Genomic DNA, 18,165 nt, shown 5'->3' with positions numbered 1-18,165 from the left:
CGCGTGCCTGTGCTTTTCCCGCGGCCGGAGGGGCCTGGGGAGGAAACTACGGGTCAGGCCTGGGGAGGAAACTACGAAGTTAAGGGGGGCGATCCGGAGGCTTTTCCCACCTACCACAACTGGGAGGGAAGACGAGATGGTTTAGTGATGCACTAGTGAAGCTGAGGAAACATTTGCAGGTGAAAACAGGGGAGGTAAAGACGGATAAAAATCAGTGACCATGGGAGACACATACAACAGCACAGGGAAGCAGCAACAGGGACAGATCTGAAACTAGAAGAACACTCAGTCATGAGACATAAGGAAAAAAACCGCAGGACAAGACAAGTGAGGCTGATGCAGAAATTTGGACCTGGGGGAAGATGTAGAGATAGGAAATGGAAACGGGAGAGCGAAAACAGAGAAGGGGAGCTGGAAGAATTCACAGTAGCCCGGTGTATTTGGGGAGGAATGATGACTTCCTTGCTTCTCAGCGCAGGCTCAACCCGGCCAGGCCTCCCTCTTTCCCCCATAAGCCTCCCCTCTGCCCTGCCTCAGAGCTGCTCCTGCAGAGCTTAGCGGTCAGTTTGACTGGTCTCTGCTGCCCCCATGCGGCCCTTCTGGGTATGGCCACAGTGAGAAGCGGGAGAGGAGGACCAGCCATCCATGGGAGGATCGGTTTGGGGGAGACACCCAGTGCGGGAGCTGAGCTAAAAGGGGAGCACTAAGACCCAGGGGTTGTGGAGGACGAAGCAACGGACTGGAAAAGGAGGGGGAGAAGTAGGCGGTGGGGGGTAGGGGTGGGAGCCATCTGGTACCTTGGTTGCATCGCCAAGCATCGGCCATAACAACGACAGAAATGGCCAGTCAGTCCCAGGGTATACAGCAGCTCCTGCAAGCTGAGAAGAGAGCGGCTGAGAAGGTGGCAGATGCTAGAAAGAGTGAGTCTCTTCTTCTCTCCTTTAGGAATCAGGAAAGGAAATTGAGGTGGGGAGACAGCATACATTGAGTCTTTAGGAAAAACCTACTAAGGTGGGTGGGTAGAGAGCTGGGGGCTGGGGTAGCGGATTAGGAAGGAAGGAATGGGTAGTTGTTAGAATATAGCAGTTGGTTGGCGGAGAGGAAGCAGAATACCATTGTGGAAATGACTGATCCCTACTGTTACATTTTTTGGGGATCCAACACCACTGCATTCTTCTTCTGCCTCCAGGGAAGGCCCGGCGCCTGAAGCAGGCAAAGGAGGAGGCACAGATGGAAGTGGAGCAATATCGCAGAGAGCGAGAGCAGGAATTCCAGAGCAAGCAGCAGGCGGTGAGTGGTGGGGAAGTTGGGATGGAACCCCCCGGGGTACAAGTTGGACACTGTATCAGGTGAGGCACAGGCTGATTCTACAAGAAAATAAGGTGGTAGATGGTGAAGGGTAGATGGTGGGGCACTCGTCAAGCTTTGTATTAGCTTGGGGTTTTGAAGGATTTGTAGAGCTTGTAGGGTAGTCGCTGCAGTCTAGGTGGAGTGTGAGGACAATGGCTAGGCAGAGTTTTATGGTCATGGGAGGTAGGTGACTTTGCATGTCTGGCCTCAGGGGGAAGGGGGTTGTGTTGCTCTCTTTGGTGTCTGTTCATTTACGTGGGAGGGGGGTAGTTTTGGAAAAGCCTTTTTTTTTTTTGGAGAGGCCTTTCTTTTTGGCCTTGCTCCTGGATCCTTCCCTCCATGTGTAACTTTCTGTTTCTGCTTTTTTCTTTCTCTCTTCTTCCCCTCCCCCCAACTTCCAGGCCATGGGCTCCCAGGGGAACCTGTCAGCTGAAGTGGAGCAGGCTACAAGGCGCCAGGTGCAGGGCATGCAGAGCTCCCAGCAGAGAAACCGTGAGCGCGTCCTGGCCCAGCTTCTTGGCATGGTCTGTGATGTCAGGCCCCAGGTCCACCCCAACTACCGGATTGCTGCCTAGAACTCATTGTAGGACCTGACTTCTGACAGTTTCCTCCCTCGAAGAAATCTCCAAAACAAAGTTACTTCCTACCATAATCCTCTCCTCCCAGTCCCTACACATTTTAGGAGGCAGGAGGATCCAGTAATTCTGTGAAAAATTTAAGTATCTTGTTCAGACATGAATCTATTTATTGTTCTTTAACCTTCACTGGAATCTTGTAAACTCCCAAGTTACCCCCACCCACGCTCTTTGTGAAATTTGTAGCATGCAGAAGTAGAGATATCAAAAACACCCTGACTTCAGGTGGTGACTTCCTCCCCCTCCTGCGACCTGGTGGCTGCATAACTGGGTCTACGTCATCTGTAGCTTCAGTGTCCTCCTCTGCAAGGCTGCAGTAATAATAATGAAATGATAATAATGATGATAGTGCCTAACTTACAGGTTGCTGCAATGGACTAGGAGTCATTCTGGAAAGAGCTTAGCATGGCTTCTGGCATGTAGGAGCTGTGCAATCCTGTGATTACCTTCCCCATTTGCCTGTCAAAACCTAAACCCAGCTGTTTCTTCACTTCCGTCTGTGGCTCTCTTTCTTCTTATTCTGTGACCCTAGTATTGAAATTGGTTCTTCCCACTTCTCTTTTCCCCAGAGACATTATAATCCCTGACAAGATGAAATGATGACCTCATTTAGGCTCTGTACTATGGTTCCAAGAAGATGATGCATTTTCTTGTGTCTCTTAGTCTCTTTACTGGGTTTCCCTCTTTTCCTATTTCCCCAAAGACCCATCAGATGCTCACTGCTTCCTGAGATTTAAATGAGGCTGTAGCCTTTGTGTGCACAGACTTCCTTTCTACATCTTCTACAGTCTACTTTTTCCTTGTAACAGTAAGATGTGTCAATAAAATAATTATGGGCAAACCAAATGGTGGATTGAGCAACCTCCTTTTGCTTCCTCTTTTCTCATTTTCAGTTGCTGTCTTGTTCCTTGTTAGGTATTCCCCAAACACCCAAAAGGGTCATCATTTGAACTAGTTGGAGAAACAAAAGCAAATGGTGCAGTATTATTTCTTTAAATGGAGAAGCACGTGGTTTCTTGTTTGGGAACCTGAGAAGTATAGATGGCAAGTGTAGAGAAAAACTGGGTGTAGAAACATCACTCTGGCCCTTGCTTTTTTTTTTTTTTCACCATGTTTCTTATCACTACTTGACATTTTTATATATTTATGTGTTGTCTCCCCATTATGTAAATTCTGTAACAAGAGGGCTAAAGGCTATTCACTGCAATTGCCTCAGATCCCACCATGGAGTAAGCAGTTGATACTGAATAAATCAATACTTAGGGCTGGGAAAAACGCCTCTATGACACCATCCTTGGATGACTTACTTCTCTTGGCTACAGAAAAGAAGCCTGCTACACCAGGGAGGTAATCCATAGCTTACTTATTAACTAGATTGTCCGGGAGGCAGGATACAATAGAGAACAAGGTATTTACATTGTAAAGTGACTCTATCACTTTACCAGCTGTTTTACTTTGGATACTTTGTTTTATTTCCCTGAATTTGTTTACTTGTCTATAGAATGGACAAGTATCATTTTATTAGCACATCTTCAATCAGAAAAAGATCCAGACTGAACTGTAGGGCTACTGGGGGTGGGGTAAAGAACAAACAGGGCCCTCCCTGGTGGCGCAACGGGTTTAGGACACAGCTCTGCAAGCTAGCCTCCGTCACTTCAGTGCGAGTTCAATCCCCAGCCCCAGAGGTGACCCACATGGCACAGCAGACCTCTCCTGACCCGCCCACTGCTCCCCTCATCAATGTACTTCGTCTATCTGCCTATTCTGCTCCCCACTCTCTCTGGTGAATCCTCTCACCGCCCCTGCCCCTCTGGCCAGTACCCAGTTCTGTATATATAAATAAATATAAATATAAAAAAAAGAACAAAACAATGCGGAACGTTGTGTAACCCTCAAGCCCTACGGTAATCTTTAGTATCTGGGATAGAATCTACACTGTCTCCCACTCAGTGGATTGGGAAATCTTCCTGATTTCGCTGCCCCAGTCCACTAGCTTCAAGGTCTCTGGGGTATCAGCTACATCGGCCAACTTTATTTTGGGCAAATGCCGCTTGCCATGCCCACGGCTGGAGGAAGATTAGAAGGTTTCGGAGCCCTGCTCACTCTCGCCTCGCAGCTGGGGTCAGACTTTTCCAAGCTACAGCGCCGACGCCCTCAGGTCACCTTGACTACTGGATCAAGGACCCCGTGGGAACTCGCAAGCTCCCGCCATCGATTTCCTCAAGCGCCCACTGAAGAGTGCCCAAAGAGAAGACCTACGTGGCGAGAACCTGAATGAAGAGATGAGGAACTTGGGAAAAGTAAGACGAGTGAAAAAAGATAACGGCAGGAGAGGATCCTTTATGCTTTTTTGTTATTGATAATAGCAGAGCAGTTGGGAGTGGCTTAAAAATATTTACCACAGGCATTCTCTAAGGGCAACCCCGCAGTGCGCGGAACTGAAAGAACAGTGGAAGGCCCCGCTTCCGGCCCTTTGCACCTGCGCACTGGAGGCCGAGAAGGCGGGAAGCCGGGTAGAAGGAAGCTGGGAACCGGAAGTGAAGGCAGATTCCCTCCTTCGTCCCCGTTCCCTCCGCCATACGCGCTCGCCTTGCTCAGGTAAGCTCAGGCCTGCAGTACCATCCGTCTCCATCTCCGTTACCCCGCGGCAATCCTGCCGCATGGGTTCCTAATATCTTTTCCGTAGGCCATGGATTGGCCGCTGGCGCCTAGTTGAGTCGTTCTTTCATTGCTTGCATCCCTTTCGAAAGCAAAGAATTCTTGGGGGGAGGAGGTAGGAAAGCTGGGGGGCCCAATCCAAGATGGTCGCTCCGACGCCATTGTGTTCCCTTTGCTCCCGACTCCCAGGTTGGGCCCCTAGTTTACCGGAGGCTGTAGCGGCCTTGAGAGGGGGCCTTAGGCGTTCTCTGTCCTTCGGCCTTTGCAGAGGGCGGGGCTCTTCTCGTCTTACCCGCTTTGGGTGCTCGCCCGCTGTGGGAATAGGAGCACCGGTTTGTAGGCCTAGTTGGGCTTAACTAATTTTGCGGTCACCCCTTTATGGAGTGTCTTCCAAATGTTCATGAGTGATGGCATTGTGTGTTTCTTGGAAAGGAGGCTCTCCCGAGGAGTAGCGCCAGAGACGTGTGGCCCCTTGGTAAAGGTTCTGTTAAGGCCGGAGCGAGGATACCAAGTCTTGTATCAATGATTAACTTCCTTGGTTGTGTGAAGTTAATACAACAGTGCATCATCTTGTAAGACGGAGAGGTGAATTATTCTCCCCCCCCCCCGACCGAGTTATTTTCTTTAAATTCTTCACTCTCGCCCCCTCCCCCGGTCTTACCGTTAATTACACAGGGCTTTCTTCAGCGCGTGGGAAAAGGGTACCGGGGGTGGGGGGTCTGCAGAGTTTGTGGCAGCCACATGATGTTTTCATTTGGAAAAGTGAGCGCTTTGCGCCATGATGACCTTTATCTATCACCCTGGACTGATGGCTGCTGTGTTACGGTGGGCACCCCGAGGGTACAGGGAAAGCTCAAGGCGCCCCTTGGGGGAATTGTCAGGACTTTGCTTTTTGTCATCTCCATCCTGTACACCTTGAGTCTTTTGTCATATTCTGCTTTTCGTGACTTAGTCTTTATCTTCTCTGTTGTTCTATTTGCAGATCAGCAATTTACAAGCTCCTCTTCCAAATTCCATCTTCTTGGTTTCTGCTACTTTTGTTGGGAACATGTGTTTTAATCACCTCCCCGGGGAAGGACCATTTTTAGGCTCCATTTTCTCTGTTTGCTTTTTCTGTTATATTTTCTCCAGATAAAGGTTTTGTAGTTTAGGGAAAGTGCTAAGGGTGTGGGAATGGAAAAAAGGTGCAGAAAGCTCTGCTAGGACTGATCAGTCTCCCATTTTTTTCCCCCCAGCTCTTCTGCCAGGAACTAGTGTGTCTCTCTGTTCCTCTACTGTTCCTCAAGCCTCTGATCTTCCCTGTTTCCACTTACTCTGAGTGACCCCACCCAGAGACCCTTTCCTTCTTTCCCTGCCGGCTCAGTGATGGCAGAGAACGACGTGGACAATGAGCTCTTGGACTATGAAGATGATGAGGTGGAGACAGCAGCAGGGGGTGATGGGGCTGAGGCCCCTGCCAAGAAGGATGTCAAGGGCTCCTATGTCTCCATTCACAGCTCTGGCTTCCGTGACTTTCTACTCAAGCCAGAGTTGCTCCGAGCCATTGTAGACTGTGGCTTTGAGCATCCGTCAGAAGGTAAATTTTCTGTTGGGCATAGACTACTCATTGGACTCTTTTAGGGTACAAGAAACAGATCTGTTTGTGGTTCCTCAGATTGCCAATACAGATTTATTTTTAGGCTAGACCAGGAAATAGGTACCACATATGAATTTAGCAGCAGGAGAGGTTTTTATAGGCTGGTCTTCAATTCATCATGGCACGGATGTGATCCAAGGGCAATTTAAAAGTCTGCCATTTGTTCTCTGGCTGGCTTTCTCCTCTGCTTACTTTTAATTTTGTTACTTTTAACACCCGGTTTTGAGTTTCCAGTGAGCTGGTTGGACTGTTAAGTCTTTCTGCCAACTCTGGTTTCTAGAAACCTTTATGGGGTGATTGACTTCTGGGTCAGGTACTAAGTCGTTCATTTTGTCCAGGGTTGCAGGGTTATGTGACCCAAAGCATGGCAACCTAAGTAGGAGAAGTGCCTGTGCCAGACATTCAATGTCATGGATTCTTACAGATTAAGGAAAATATAGGACAGCCAGGAGCACCAAAGGTGAGCTTCGTGGTAGGTCCAGGAGGGTATATTAGGACTCGGGAGGGGCTGGAGCAGAAGGTGGCGAAAGCTGACAAGAAATAGATCTGGTTTTGGAATAAATTGGATTGATAGAACAGATAGGTAGAAAAGTAAAAGTGGTTCTTGGAAGTTGGCAAGAACTTGAGAATAGAGTGGTGACAAATTGCTTTGGAATAGTGAAAAACATTGTGGGGTTACCTGGAGACTGAAGTCACATATTTTTTTCCCTTCTAGTTCAGCATGAGTGCATCCCTCAGGCCATTCTGGGAATGGATGTCCTGTGCCAGGCCAAGTCTGGCATGGGAAAGACAGCCGTGTTTGTGCTGGCCACATTGCAACAGCTGGAGCCAGTTACTGGACAGGTACACTTGGGAAGGCACTTTTTAAAAAAAGATTATTTATTTACGTATACAAGAGCTGGGTTGTAGGCCAGAGTATGGGGTGAGAGGATTCACCAGAGACAGCGTGGGGAGCAGAACAGGCAGATCTACTGAATTACTCTGCTGAGGGGAGCAGCAGTGACACAGGAGAGGTCTGCTGGGCCGTGTGGGTCCGTTCCCTGGCCAGGGATCAAACTCTTGGCTGCTGTGGCTGCTGATGGCTTGAAAGTGCTGAGACTTGCCCCCTATGCCACCAGGGAGGCCCCCAGCATTTTGGTTAGGAATGTTTGGGGGAAGAGTGATTGCTTTTTGAGTTACAGGGAACAATTAGAGGAATGGTCAGATGGCCTCTATACCCTTGATTGACAACTGCGGGAAATGTTTCATAGTAATCACAGCGTTAATGATTGCTATTTCAAAATTGAAATTATTTATTATCCGCCAGGTATGTTTTTGTGTTATTTCCCCAGAGTGTAAGTTTATCACATTCTCCATCTCCCACAGGTGTCTGTGCTGGTGATGTGCCACACTCGGGAACTGGCTTTTCAAATCAGCAAGGAGTATGAGCGCTTCTCTAAATACATGCCCAATGTCAAGGTAAGCCACAGTAAAGCACCCTGGGAGAGGGAGGGCCTGGGGAGTGGAGGCATTGTAGACCTGTGTGTAGATTTGCAGCCTTTACTCCCATGGATGTTAACTATCTGTACACATCCTCAGTGTGCACATAGCAGTAAGCTCCTCTAAGCCTTAACTACAAGAGATTTAATAAAATCTTGGGTTCATTTGGATATACTTTATAATTTGAGGTGCATGTTAGATCCTGTCTTTAAAGAAACTCGTTTTGTTTGTTTTCACGTCATGTGACTGGCCTGTGCAGCCTGACTGGGCTGTGGAGGGCGTGCCTCATGCCGCCTTTTTCTTGCAACTTCCACTGACTTTGAATTACTTCACTGCTTTTGGTTGACAGTCTGAGAATTTTGAGTTGTGTGCCGAGCAAAGCCTGGGAGCTGCAAAACATCTCCAGTATATTGTGAATGTTGGCGTGGCAGGACGTTGAAAGCTATCTGGGCACCACAAGAGTGTTGGCTTGAGTTGTTTTCCATTATGTAACCTTGATGTCCACCTAGTGGTTCCAGGCCAGTAGTTTCAGCATCATTTGGGAGCCTATTGGGAACATAAGATTATGTAGGTTCCACCCCACACCAATCAGGTGTAGACGTGCTTTCTAACCAGGCCTTCAAGGGAACGTGAGAACACTGATTTACAACTATTTTTTCAACATTTATTTATTTATGCAAGCAGAGCTGGGGTATAGGCCAGAGGTACAGGGGCAGTGAGAGGATTCACCAGAGACAGTGGGAACAGAGCAGGCAGACTGACAAGTACACTGCTGAGGGGAGCAGCGGGTGAGACAGGAGAGGTCTGCCGCGCCATGTGGGTCAGCTCTGGGGCGGGGATGGAACTTGCACCGAAGCTGGTGCACTGCTGTGCTTAAATAAACCACTGACACCAGGGAGGGCCCTGATGTATAACTTTTTGCCCATCTTTTTGGGTAGCAGTACTTTCTTGCAGATTGTTAGCATTCTCTTTTCTACTCATTGCTTTGTGTTTTAAAGGATCTAGGTGTGTTTAAGTCACACCCTTTAACTGAAAGTAATTTCTCAGAAACCAAAGTAAGCAGTGATGTACTTGTGTATGATAATCTGGAAGGCCTCATAATAATCCTAATCCTGTTTCATATAAAAGAATCATTTGTTAATCCTTTTTTTATGGTTCTGAGAAGCCATAAGTTTAAGAAATTAACTTTTGACTTGCTTTCATGAAGGATTGTTTAGCTTAATTGGTTTTCTTTCTCCCAGTACTAAAAAGTACTATAAACTGAAATTCCTTTAAAATTACTTGAATACATTGAATGTGTGTCTACATTGTGATATATCTGTATTAATTTTTGAGACTGTAGCAATTTTTTTGCCCGGCAGTTTTGTCTATAGGTTGCTTCTTGCTTCTAAAACTTGAAAACTAGGAAACAGTTTCTATTGTTGGATTATGGAAACATTTCTTGCAGAGCTTAGTATTGAGCTCAATATTGTGTACTTCCTCCAGGGTCTTAATTCATCACCCTTGTGCCACTCAGAAGAATGTTCCTGTGTTAAATGCATGTTGTCATGACATACTGTTAGGCTACAGTGATTTGTTCAAGAGGCTGAGCTAGTTCCACAGAATATTTTGTCTCTTCATTTTGTTTGGTTCCCTGTGGTGGTTGGCTTTCTCATTTCTCTCTCTTTTTTTTTTAAAGATGTGTTTATTTACCCATATAGATCTAGGGTACGCCAAAGGCGCAGATGCTGTAGTAGAGGATTCACTGCAGACAATGGGGAGCAGAATAGGCAGTGACAAAGTACATTGCTGAGGGGAGGAGTAGCGGTTGAGGCAGAATCTGTCACGCTATGTGGATCACCCCACATAGATAGAACTCATGTTGAAGGGGTTGTGGTTAGCATTCTAGTGCTTAGCATTATAGTGTTGCACCTCCAGGAAGGGCCCCTCCCTGTATTTCTTATAAACTAAAATTTACGCATGAAAGCTTAACGTTAAAAAACATTTTTTGGCCAAAATTTGTCATAGGTGATAATGTTTACTTTTGTTTTGTTCCAAATATGATTGTTCCACAGTTAGTGATTGTAAGTTTACTCTACATAGAATTAGAGTCATGACAGTGCAATTGATTGATCTTTTCCTACCGAGAAACTAGGAGTTTCTGGTGTTGTTTCTGTGGTAAGGCCCAGAGCCTCAGTGAGTTGAATAACAGGAAGTAGTACAGTTAGCCACAGTAATTCCATAGTGTTTATTTGGAAGCTATTCAAAATCTGGGTTTGCTGGGGAAATGTGAGGTTTTTGTGGTCCTTTACATTGATGATTTCTTGCTGGTGTCACTAAATTTTGCAGTGAGTCCTGGCCTTAGAGTCATGGGGAGAAAGATTGTTGCGTTAAATCAGAAGAAATAAGTGCTAGTTCTGACTGCTCAAATTAGCTGTGTTGCTTTGGGCAAGTGACTTTTCTTATCAGCTTTCAGTGGATACAATTGTAGATTGGGGACTCCAGTGTTCCTCTTACTGTTGCGTTATCCTAAGAATTGTTTTGTCCATATGAAATACTGGGAAGTGGGGAGATTGGGATCTTTCTTCCTTGTGATTATGAGACCCTTTTCTCCCCGGTTGGCAGGTCGCAGTGTTTTTTGGTGGTTTGTCTATCAAGAAGGATGAAGAGGTGCTGAAGAAGAACTGCCCGCATATCGTCGTGGGGACCCCTGGCCGCATCCTAGCCCTGGCTCGAAATAAGAGCCTCAATCTCAAACACATAAAACACTTTATCTTGGATGAGTGTGACAAGATGCTTGAACAGCTCGGTGAGTGGCGGTGCCGGGCCTGGGCTAGTGGTCTGGCTGTTGCCCTTTGGAGCCAAATGATGCTTATTTGCTACGTGAGCACTTCGGTGCTGGGACGACTCTTGATCTATCACCCATGACTGATGGCTCTGGCTTCCCTGCTTGGTTTTTGTTCTTTTTTGAACAGCTTTGGTGATAAGGGAAAGGGGGGTTATGTTCTTTTTACGATACGTTTTTCTTTATTTTTGAGAGTAGAGACTTTGCTGCTCTAGGACGTAGTCACTCCTACCCTTCCAGATTCTACGCTGGGTGTCAGGTGTCACCTAACCTGAAGGAGGAGGCAGTCCTGGCATCTTCAGTTCAGCGTGTATCAGAGCTCACAGTTGACTAGGTCTCTAGACTTCTGGGATTAGTCTAATGAGTGTGGTGTGGGGTTATAAAAATAGTTTTCTGTAAGGAATCTAATTTAGCGCAAGAGAGGAAGTGAACCTAATGCCGGTGACATGGGTTATGGGAGGTCCAGGTAGAGAGTATCACACTTGCCTGATGGGATAAGAAGGCCTGAGCCACAGGAAATGTGAACTCAGACAGCCAGCGTGTGATAGGTGCACGATGGGGGCCGGGGCTGGTGGGGAGGTGTGGGAAGAACGCTGGTCAGCTGCTGCAGCTCGCTGCATTCCCACTTCCTAGTTAACGGGCTTTGGGTTTCAAGCTTTTTCCTCGATAGTTAGCTCCAAGCGCTGTCTTCGTTATGTGTTACTCCTTCCTGGACGTTACTATTAAGGATTGTGGATCTGATTTTTATGGTGATGGGAGAAAACAGGATAGAGCCCTGAGAAGAATATTTGTCTAGAGTAGTTCTCTTGCTTACCCACTTCAGTAGTCCTCGCCTCCTTTGGGAGGCTTCTGGCCTTTTTCAGATATGCTTTTTTCTTACTGTACTTTTTTTCTTTCTCATTTTCCTGTAGACATGCGTCGGGATGTCCAGGAAATTTTTCGCATGACCCCCCATGAGAAGCAGGTCATGATGTTCAGTGCCACCTTGAGCAAAGAGATCCGTCCAGTCTGCCGCAAGTTCATGCAAGACGTAAATACCCTTCTACCTTCTCTCCCTCCACTCCCCGCCCGCTGCCTCCTCCCCTGCCGCGCCCTCTTCCTCCAGACTCCCTTGTCCTTCAAGCTCCAAGAAGGGGGCATGTGCCCATCAGAGAGCAATGACTCCTTGAAGAGACACCCAGAGGCAGAGACAGTTAGCGTCAGGGTCTGCGCGGGCGCCAGGGAAACTCCGGAAGACTTGGTCGGGTTAACGTGAGAGCGGGTAGTGTTCGACTTTTTTTTTTAAATCACGGCATTTTTGAACCTCTTCTCTTTGGGGGAGGGCAGGATTTTCTGCCCTACCACCCACCCATTGTCTCCTACATACCCCCTACAGTCACGCACCCTCAAGGTGGCATCAAGCATACAACTGGAGCCTTTGTGCCCCAAAACTCAGAACCTCCCGGTGGCAGGAGAGCAAGAGAGGGACAGACAGATGGCAGGGCATGTCCAAAAGAAGAGCAAGCAGCGCACGGGAATCCACTCCCTCCCCACCTCCAGGGGTGGGGGCCTCTGGCACCTCAGCCCCATCCCCTACTCCTTCCCATCGTACCTCCTCGCACCCACCTGGAAACCTCGGTTGATGAGAGCCGGCGGCAGAGAAGCACCGTGGCGCGGCGGGGGAATGCGGACGGCACCGGCGGTGGATGGCGGCAGCGGAGGCCGCGGGGAACCTGACCAGGAAGCTGAGGACCCAGCCAGCCTCTTTTTCCGTTCCCGGTTTTTTTCCTGAACCCAAGGCGTGCCGTGCTCCCTGTTTTCCCCTGATATGTGTTGGGGGGAGGGGTGTCCTGATTGGGGTGGTAGATTTTTTTCTTTTTTCAAGCATTTTTTTAATACTTAGAAGAGAGGGATATGGCATCGGTAAAGTGAGGCGCTCCACTTGGGATACCCAGGTGGCTCTTGGGGTTGGAGGCAGACGGGGCCCACAGAGAAACAGTGGGAGTGTGTTCTTTCCCTCCTCGCTCTGTTCTCTGGGGTGATGAGTCTTATCTTTGGCTGTAGTTGGGGCTGAGTTAGATGTGAAGGAGGCCGTGGAACTTCTCTTTGGAAAGCCTTTGCTAGCCCCCTTCTGGGGTTGAGCTGGTTTTCTTCCATCACACACAACACAGGCACAGTCCTGGACCTTGGAGCTCACGTTAACTATGTGCTCAAATTAGTGACGAGTGCTGGAAGTTTGGACTCTGGAGTTGAGTCTTAATGTTGATTTTTTTTTTTTTTTTAATGCTACCTTCCTCCCCTTCAAGGGTTTTGTGGGATTTTTTTTTGTTTGTTTTTAAGAGCTGAATACATGTTTGCTGCTGTGTTATTTGTTTCTTAGCACCACTTAATACTTTCTTTGTAACATTGTAGCTGGCTTGACTTAGGACAGAGACTGATCCAGAAATATTTCCTTGTGGTCTGAGGGCAAGTTATTACTCACTTGAGTAGTCTTTTGCTCTCCTTTAAGGTCCATTGCATTCTGACCTTAATGACATGAACCTTCCTAACATGAATCTGATTCTCCTAGTCCCGAGAACCATTGTGGAGCAGTCCTTGTCCTCTCCCCCATATTATAATCATTTCTGGTGGAGTTCCTCTGATCTCGAGTTACCATTTTTCAAATGTTGGCTCATGTGCTCCCTCTGAGAAAAGTCACCTGTTATTTTGGTCCTGCACCACCTCCATTTGCAGTAAAGACATCTTGCTGTTGGGTGGTTTCACTGCTCCTCATCCTGTCTGCAAACATCCTTTTCCATGACAGTTTTCAGTTGGGCAGTCTTTAAAGCGCAACTGATAGGAAGGATTAGATCTGAGGTGGAAGAGACCACATTAAATTGTGGGTGTTTTTGGGGGATGGGGTGGGGTTTTCAAATTTCTCTTCTCCCCATCCCCCCATGGGGTGTATTGGAGATCAACTTCCTCCACCCCCCCAGGTTTAACCCCCCCACTCTGCCCTCCTCCCGTTCCCCACCCCCTTCCTCCCCCCTCCCCCCCAGCCAATGGAGATCTTCGTGGATGATGAGACGAAGCTGACGCTGCACGGGTTGCAGCAGTACTACGTGAAACTGAAGGACAACGAGAAGAACCGGAAGCTCTTTGACCTTCTGGATGTCCTTGAGTTCAACCAGGTCAGTTCAAGGTCCAAAACAGGAGTGAGTGTGTCTTCAACTGTAGCAGAAACCTACATAGACATTCCCTTTTTTAAGTGAAACCACATAATGTGATGTGAGAGGAGTGAAGAAATCCTTTAAGTGAAATAATTTCAAACCAAGGATGTCAGATCAGTCTCTTGGGGGAGCATGAACAGGCTGGGAACTGCGTTACCTGGCTGACACAGGTAATTAAAAATGAGTTCAAATCCTTGAAGGTTCTTAAATTCAAAACTCATGTATCTTAGATCTGTTAGGTTCTTTTTTCCCCTTGCCCTTTCATTTTTAATGATGATTTCATTAAAGATTAAATTTGCAGACATACAAATCAACCATTTAAAGTGTGAAATTCTGTGGTTCTAGTATACTGTGCAGCTGTCAACAATAATCACTTAGGACACTCACACCTCCCAAAGAGACTGCCCAGTAGCAGTCACCCTTCAGCTTTTCCAGCCCTGGGCAACCACCATAAGATTTGTCTCTGGATTTGCCTGGACATTCCATATAAATGAAATGAAATCCTGGAATATGTGGGCTTTGTGACTGGCTGGTTTCACTTGACATAATGTTTTCAAGGTTTGTTGACCAATTATGTGTATTTAGTAAATCAGTTTTCAAAGCCAATCAATGTTTTGTTGTATGGATAAATGCCAGATTTACTTACTTACTCAGTTCATTAGTTTGTAGATAGTTTCTACTTAACCTGCTGTTGTGAAGTGCTCTGAACATTTGTATACGTTTTTCTGTGGTCACACGTTTTTATTTCTGTTGGGTCTATCTGTTAGAATGGAATTAATCTTTTGAGGAACTGTGAGACTTTTTCAAAGCAGCTACACAATTTTATATTTCCATCAGCTAAGGAATAGGTTCTGGAAATTCTTTTTTCTTTGACACCAAGAAGCAGCATTTGATCACTTTGACTTTTGAATGGTTTATTTGCACTAAAACCTGTTTTCTAGAATATGTTGTTTATATGTGATGTTTTGATGTTTGGGAATACTGTAAAATTGACTACTGTTTGCTATTTTTTCATGAGGTAGATTAATTTTTGTCTCCTAATGTATTTGATAATTCTTTTGGTTACTGTTTTGGTTATACCTGTGCATCATAACTGCTTGGGAAACTGTCAGTGAGAGAGAAAGGTTGTATTAATTTTTAAAGAGGAGAAGAAATACATAATCGAGGTTAAGAGAGATTTCTTTAGAGAGTGTGATTATTGAAAACTCCCTTCTCCTAATTTTTCTCATACACTTTCGTGGACCCACATTCCGGCCACTGTTGCACACATGCACACACACACACACACACACACAGGTGGTGATCTTTGTGAAGTCTGTGCAGCGCTGCATTGCCCTGGCCCAGCTCCTGGTGGAGCAGAACTTCCCAGCCATTGCCATCCACCGCGGGATGCCCCAGGAGGAGAGGTGAGTCAGGGAGGGTAGGTATCTGTGTCCTTGGCGGGGAAACACCATTGAGAGAAGGGGGATCGCTTACATTTGTCTAATTTCCTTTACCATAAAGGCTTTCTCGGTATCAGCAGTTTAAAGATTTTCAGCGACGAATTCTTGTGGCCACCAACTTGTTCGGCCGAGGCATGGACATCGAGCGGGTGAACATTGCTTTCAATTATGACATGCCTGAGGATTCCGACACCTACCTGCATCGGGTGAGTCCCATGCCCAGGCAGACGCTGTAGGCGTCCTCCCACCCTCTCCTGTGTAAATGCTCATGCTTAGTTTTCCTCCCTGTGCCTTTGGGACGCTTCCCTTTGGCGTCTTCATCCCCACCCTGTCTCCTGCAGGTGGCCAGAGCTGGCCGGTTTGGCACCAAAGGCTTGGCCATTACCTTCGTGTCAGATGAAAATGATGCCAAGATCCTCAATGATGTGCAGGATCGCTTTGAGGTCAATATTAGTGAGCTGCCTGATGAGATAGACATCTCCTCCTACAGTAAGTATCGGGGCGTGAGGCTAGGGCCCCCCCCCCAATTCTGCTTGTCCCTTGGCGTGTTCGTCTCCATCTTGTATACATAACAGACACCTGGGCTCGCCAGCCTCCCCCTCTTTGTGGGGTCTCTTACTCTTGCCACATGATTTCTTTCCCCACCCCCAAATCTTGAACATTGCACACACACCTGCAGGTGTGGGCAAGTGTTTCTGCAGCCTCCTTTCCCGTGTCTCACCTAACCCTGCCGTGTTTTCTCTTCAGTTGAACAGACGCGGTAGAGGACTCGCCCACCCATTCTGGAGTGTGACCGTCCGTCCCTCTTCATAGAGGACACCAGGCATGGGGATGAAGGAGACACTACTGCCACCTATCCCTGAAGGCCCCCAACCCCCACTGCCCCACCTTTGGCTTCCCTCTTTTGCATCACCACCACTCCCAAGCCCTCATTTCCTGATTTGTCAAAACTTTTTTTTAACAAAACTAAAAAACACATGTGTCTGTGGTATCTGTAAGCGCCTCGTCCCTTTATTGGCTTTGGGGTGAGGTGATTAAGGGCGTGATCAGGGTATATTCCTGTAGGGGTGGTACGCCCCACTTGGGAGCCGTGGTTGCAGGATCAGGGGCGGGGGGGGTGGTGTGTGGCTGAAAAGACTGGAGGCCATGGCTCCTGACTACCCAGGCCTTTGCCCTCTGGAGGTGTCTTCTGTTGTCCTTAGTGGCTTGGGGGATGCCCAGATGCATAATACTTCATGTTGGAGGGTGAAATGGAAACTTGAGAAGATCAGGCATCATCTCGCAGGCTCTCACGGTGTCTCCTCATCTGTTGCTTCAGCTTCTGGATTTTGAGCACCAGGGCCTGGGCTTCCCAGGCCCCTTCTTGCCCCTCCAGCATGGCCTGGTACAGCTCCAGCTGCTGCTCCAGCAGCTCCTCAGCCTGGGCCAGCTCAGCTGTGGGGTGGGGCTGGGGACCCTGGATGGGCATAGGGAGGGTGCATCAGCCAGGTGGGGCCAGGGCCAGAGGCTCTGAAGGTCGGAATTGCCTCTCCCCAGTTTTCTGCCTGTTTTAAGGTCATCTGTGCTGCTTGGACATAGGAGGCAGTTAAGTATCTGGCCTGGGGGCTGTAAAGCTAGTACAGGAATCTGGGTCATAGGAAGGGGAGGACAGGGTGTACCTCCCCCTGGGAAATAATTAACTGAGGGAAATTCCTTTTCAAGGACTCTCTGGACTTGGGGAAGGGAGGGGGGAGTCCTGGGTCTAAAATGGAGTGGGGGAGGTGCTGAAGAATTGAGTTGGAGCAAGCTCAGGCATGGGGGTGACTTACCTGCAGGCTGTGGTACAGGGAGGAATTAAAAGTGTGCTCCCCATACACCCTCCAGCCCCCCACCCCCATGTCGTGCCACTTACCCCTGGGGGTGACCGTATCTTCCCGCTCCCTGTGGAGTCAGGTGGCTCTCTTGTGGTTGCGTTGGGGCTCTGCGACCAGCACCTCCAGGATCCCTGGAGTGCCAGGGGCCAGGAAGGCTGGAGGAGGTGAGGGCGCCATCGGGACAGCCAGCGCAGAGGAAGGACCATGGCAGGCAAGGCAGGTCTGTCTGAGCTGCCCAGCAGTCAGCAGGAACTGGTTCCCTCCAGGCCTGGGCGTCGCTTCAGTGCCTGGCCCGGCCCCTGCTCTGCTCTGCTGCCCCCACCGCCCTCCCAGCCTGAATGCTGGAACTCCTGTGCCCCAAGTGTCCTGGCTGTTCAGGCAGGGCTCGCTTTAGAGCACTGGCGCTGCCTGCCCACCAGGGGTCTAGCGCTGTATCTGGCTCCCTTTAGTTCTGCAAGGTGGGAATTCCGTTGTGGGGTTGTAGGTGAGGAATTCTGTTCAGCAGTGGTGGTCAGCAAGTGGGGGTGGGGTGCGTGGGGTGTGTGTGGCTTTGCTGGGCCAGTTTATTCAAGGCTGCATGGCTGGTTGGAAAAGCCTGGGGTATGCAAAGGCTGGTGTGCCTGACTGGGAATCTTTACCACTGACGTGGCTCAAGTACCAATTTCTGCCATTTCTCCTTTGCTTGCTGGCCCACAGTGGCCTTGTGGTTGTTGCTTGTTGTGGTGTTTGCCTTCTCTGGTCCCTAGGCGGCATCTTGTCACTTGTATCCTGGCTCCTGACAGCATGTGACGCTGGCACAGGTTTCCAGCTTTGCAGAAGCAGGGTTTGTCCCTTCGGACTCTGGCCTGCAACAAAAACCCTGTCTGCACCCTGCATGTATAAGCCTGTATGTACAGGGTGGGCTGCTGCAGCGTCTGGAGAGCTTAGTCACTGCTGTGGGCAGAAGTGGCGCGGAAGGGAGTTGAGGGTTCCAGTTTGGGTGGTCAGGGAAAAGGGAGTCATCAGAAAAGTGCCTCAGAAGGCCAGACTGCTGGGGAGGGAGCAGCTGGCAATTCGTGTGTGTGCGTGTGTGTGTGTGTGTGTGTGTGTATTCTGGGCAT

General features: G+C 48.4%; 3 protein-coding genes across 5 annotated transcripts; 2 read left to right on the top strand and 1 right to left on the bottom strand.

Moving 5' to 3' along the window:
- Positions 1-11: 11 nt before the first annotated feature.
- On the top strand, positions 12-2,831 carry ATP6V1G2 (ATPase, H+ transporting, lysosomal 13kDa, V1 subunit G2). 2 transcript variants are annotated; one of them, XM_012734435.1, is made up of 3 exons: positions 12-179; positions 1,190-1,290; positions 1,752-2,831. In XM_012734435.1, exons 2-3 carry the CDS (start codon positions 1,231-1,233, stop codon positions 1,923-1,925), a joined length of 234 nt encoding a protein of 77 aa, XP_012589889.1. In that variant the 5' UTR covers positions 12-179; positions 1,190-1,230; the 3' UTR covers positions 1,926-2,831. The 2 variants fall into 2 exon arrangements, with proteins under 2 accessions (XP_012589889.1, XP_004695170.1); XM_004695113.2 differs by lacking the exon at positions 12-179 and adding an exon at positions 195-920.
- A 1,654-nt stretch (positions 2,832-4,485) lies between these two features.
- Positions 4,486-16,203, top strand: DDX39B (DEAD (Asp-Glu-Ala-Asp) box polypeptide 39B). Of its 2 annotated transcripts, none has more exons than XM_004695112.2 (11): positions 4,486-4,583; positions 5,879-6,219; positions 6,995-7,122; positions 7,645-7,737; positions 10,363-10,546; positions 11,494-11,612; positions 13,600-13,731; positions 15,067-15,176; positions 15,274-15,418; positions 15,554-15,701; positions 15,960-16,203. In XM_004695112.2, exons 2-11 carry the CDS (start codon positions 6,009-6,011, stop codon positions 15,974-15,976), a joined length of 1,287 nt encoding a protein of 428 aa, XP_004695169.1. In that variant the 5' UTR covers positions 4,486-4,583; positions 5,879-6,008; the 3' UTR covers positions 15,977-16,203. The 2 variants fall into 2 exon arrangements, with proteins under 2 accessions (XP_004695169.1, XP_012589881.1); XM_012734427.1 differs by lacking the exon at positions 4,486-4,583 and adding an exon at positions 5,134-5,228.
- A 276-nt stretch (positions 16,204-16,479) lies between these two features.
- MCCD1 (mitochondrial coiled-coil domain 1) lies at positions 16,480-17,271 on the bottom strand. The gene is made up of 2 exons (XM_004695097.1): positions 17,104-17,271; positions 16,480-16,668 (listed from the first exon to the last, which is right to left on the bottom strand). Exons 1-2 carry the CDS (start codon positions 17,269-17,271, stop codon positions 16,480-16,482), a joined length of 357 nt encoding a protein of 118 aa, XP_004695154.1.
- Positions 17,272-18,165: the final 894 nt, after the last annotated feature.

This window comes from Condylura cristata, unplaced genomic scaffold (assembly GCF_000260355.1).
Source record: "Condylura cristata isolate star-nosed mole 26May11 unplaced genomic scaffold, ConCri1.0 scaffold00055, whole genome shotgun sequence".
NCBI classification, from domain to species: domain Eukaryota; kingdom Metazoa; phylum Chordata; class Mammalia; order Eulipotyphla; family Talpidae; genus Condylura; species Condylura cristata.
Note: the sequence above shows the minus strand (reverse complement) of the source record. Positions and strands in the feature narration are given on the sequence as shown.

Bases quoted from the DNA above. Each gene is read 5' to 3' on its own strand.
- MCCD1 (XM_004695097.1), bottom strand. From the start codon at position 17,271: ATGGTCCTTCCTCTGCGCTGGCTGTCCCGATGGCGCCCTCACCTCCTC. The intron at 16,669-17,103 runs GTAAGTGGCACG...ATGCCCATCCAG, and splicing joins AGATACGGTCACCCCCAGGG to GGTCCCCAGCCCCACCCCAC.
- DDX39B (XM_004695112.2), top strand. From the start codon at position 6,009: ATGGCAGAGAACGACGTGGACAATGAGCTCTTGGACTATGAAGATGAT. The intron at 11,613-13,599 runs GTAAATACCCTT...CCTCCCCCCCAG, and splicing joins GCCGCAAGTTCATGCAAGAC to CCAATGGAGATCTTCGTGGA. The intron at 13,732-15,066 runs GTCAGTTCAAGG...ACACACACACAG, and splicing joins ATGTCCTTGAGTTCAACCAG to GTGGTGATCTTTGTGAAGTC.
- ATP6V1G2 (XM_004695113.2), top strand. From the start codon at position 839: ATGGCCAGTCAGTCCCAGGGTATACAGCAGCTCCTGCAAGCTGAGAAG. The intron at 921-1,189 runs GTGAGTCTCTTC...TTCTGCCTCCAG, and splicing joins GGTGGCAGATGCTAGAAAGA to GGAAGGCCCGGCGCCTGAAG. The intron at 1,291-1,751 runs GTGAGTGGTGGG...CCCAACTTCCAG, and splicing joins TCCAGAGCAAGCAGCAGGCG to GCCATGGGCTCCCAGGGGAA.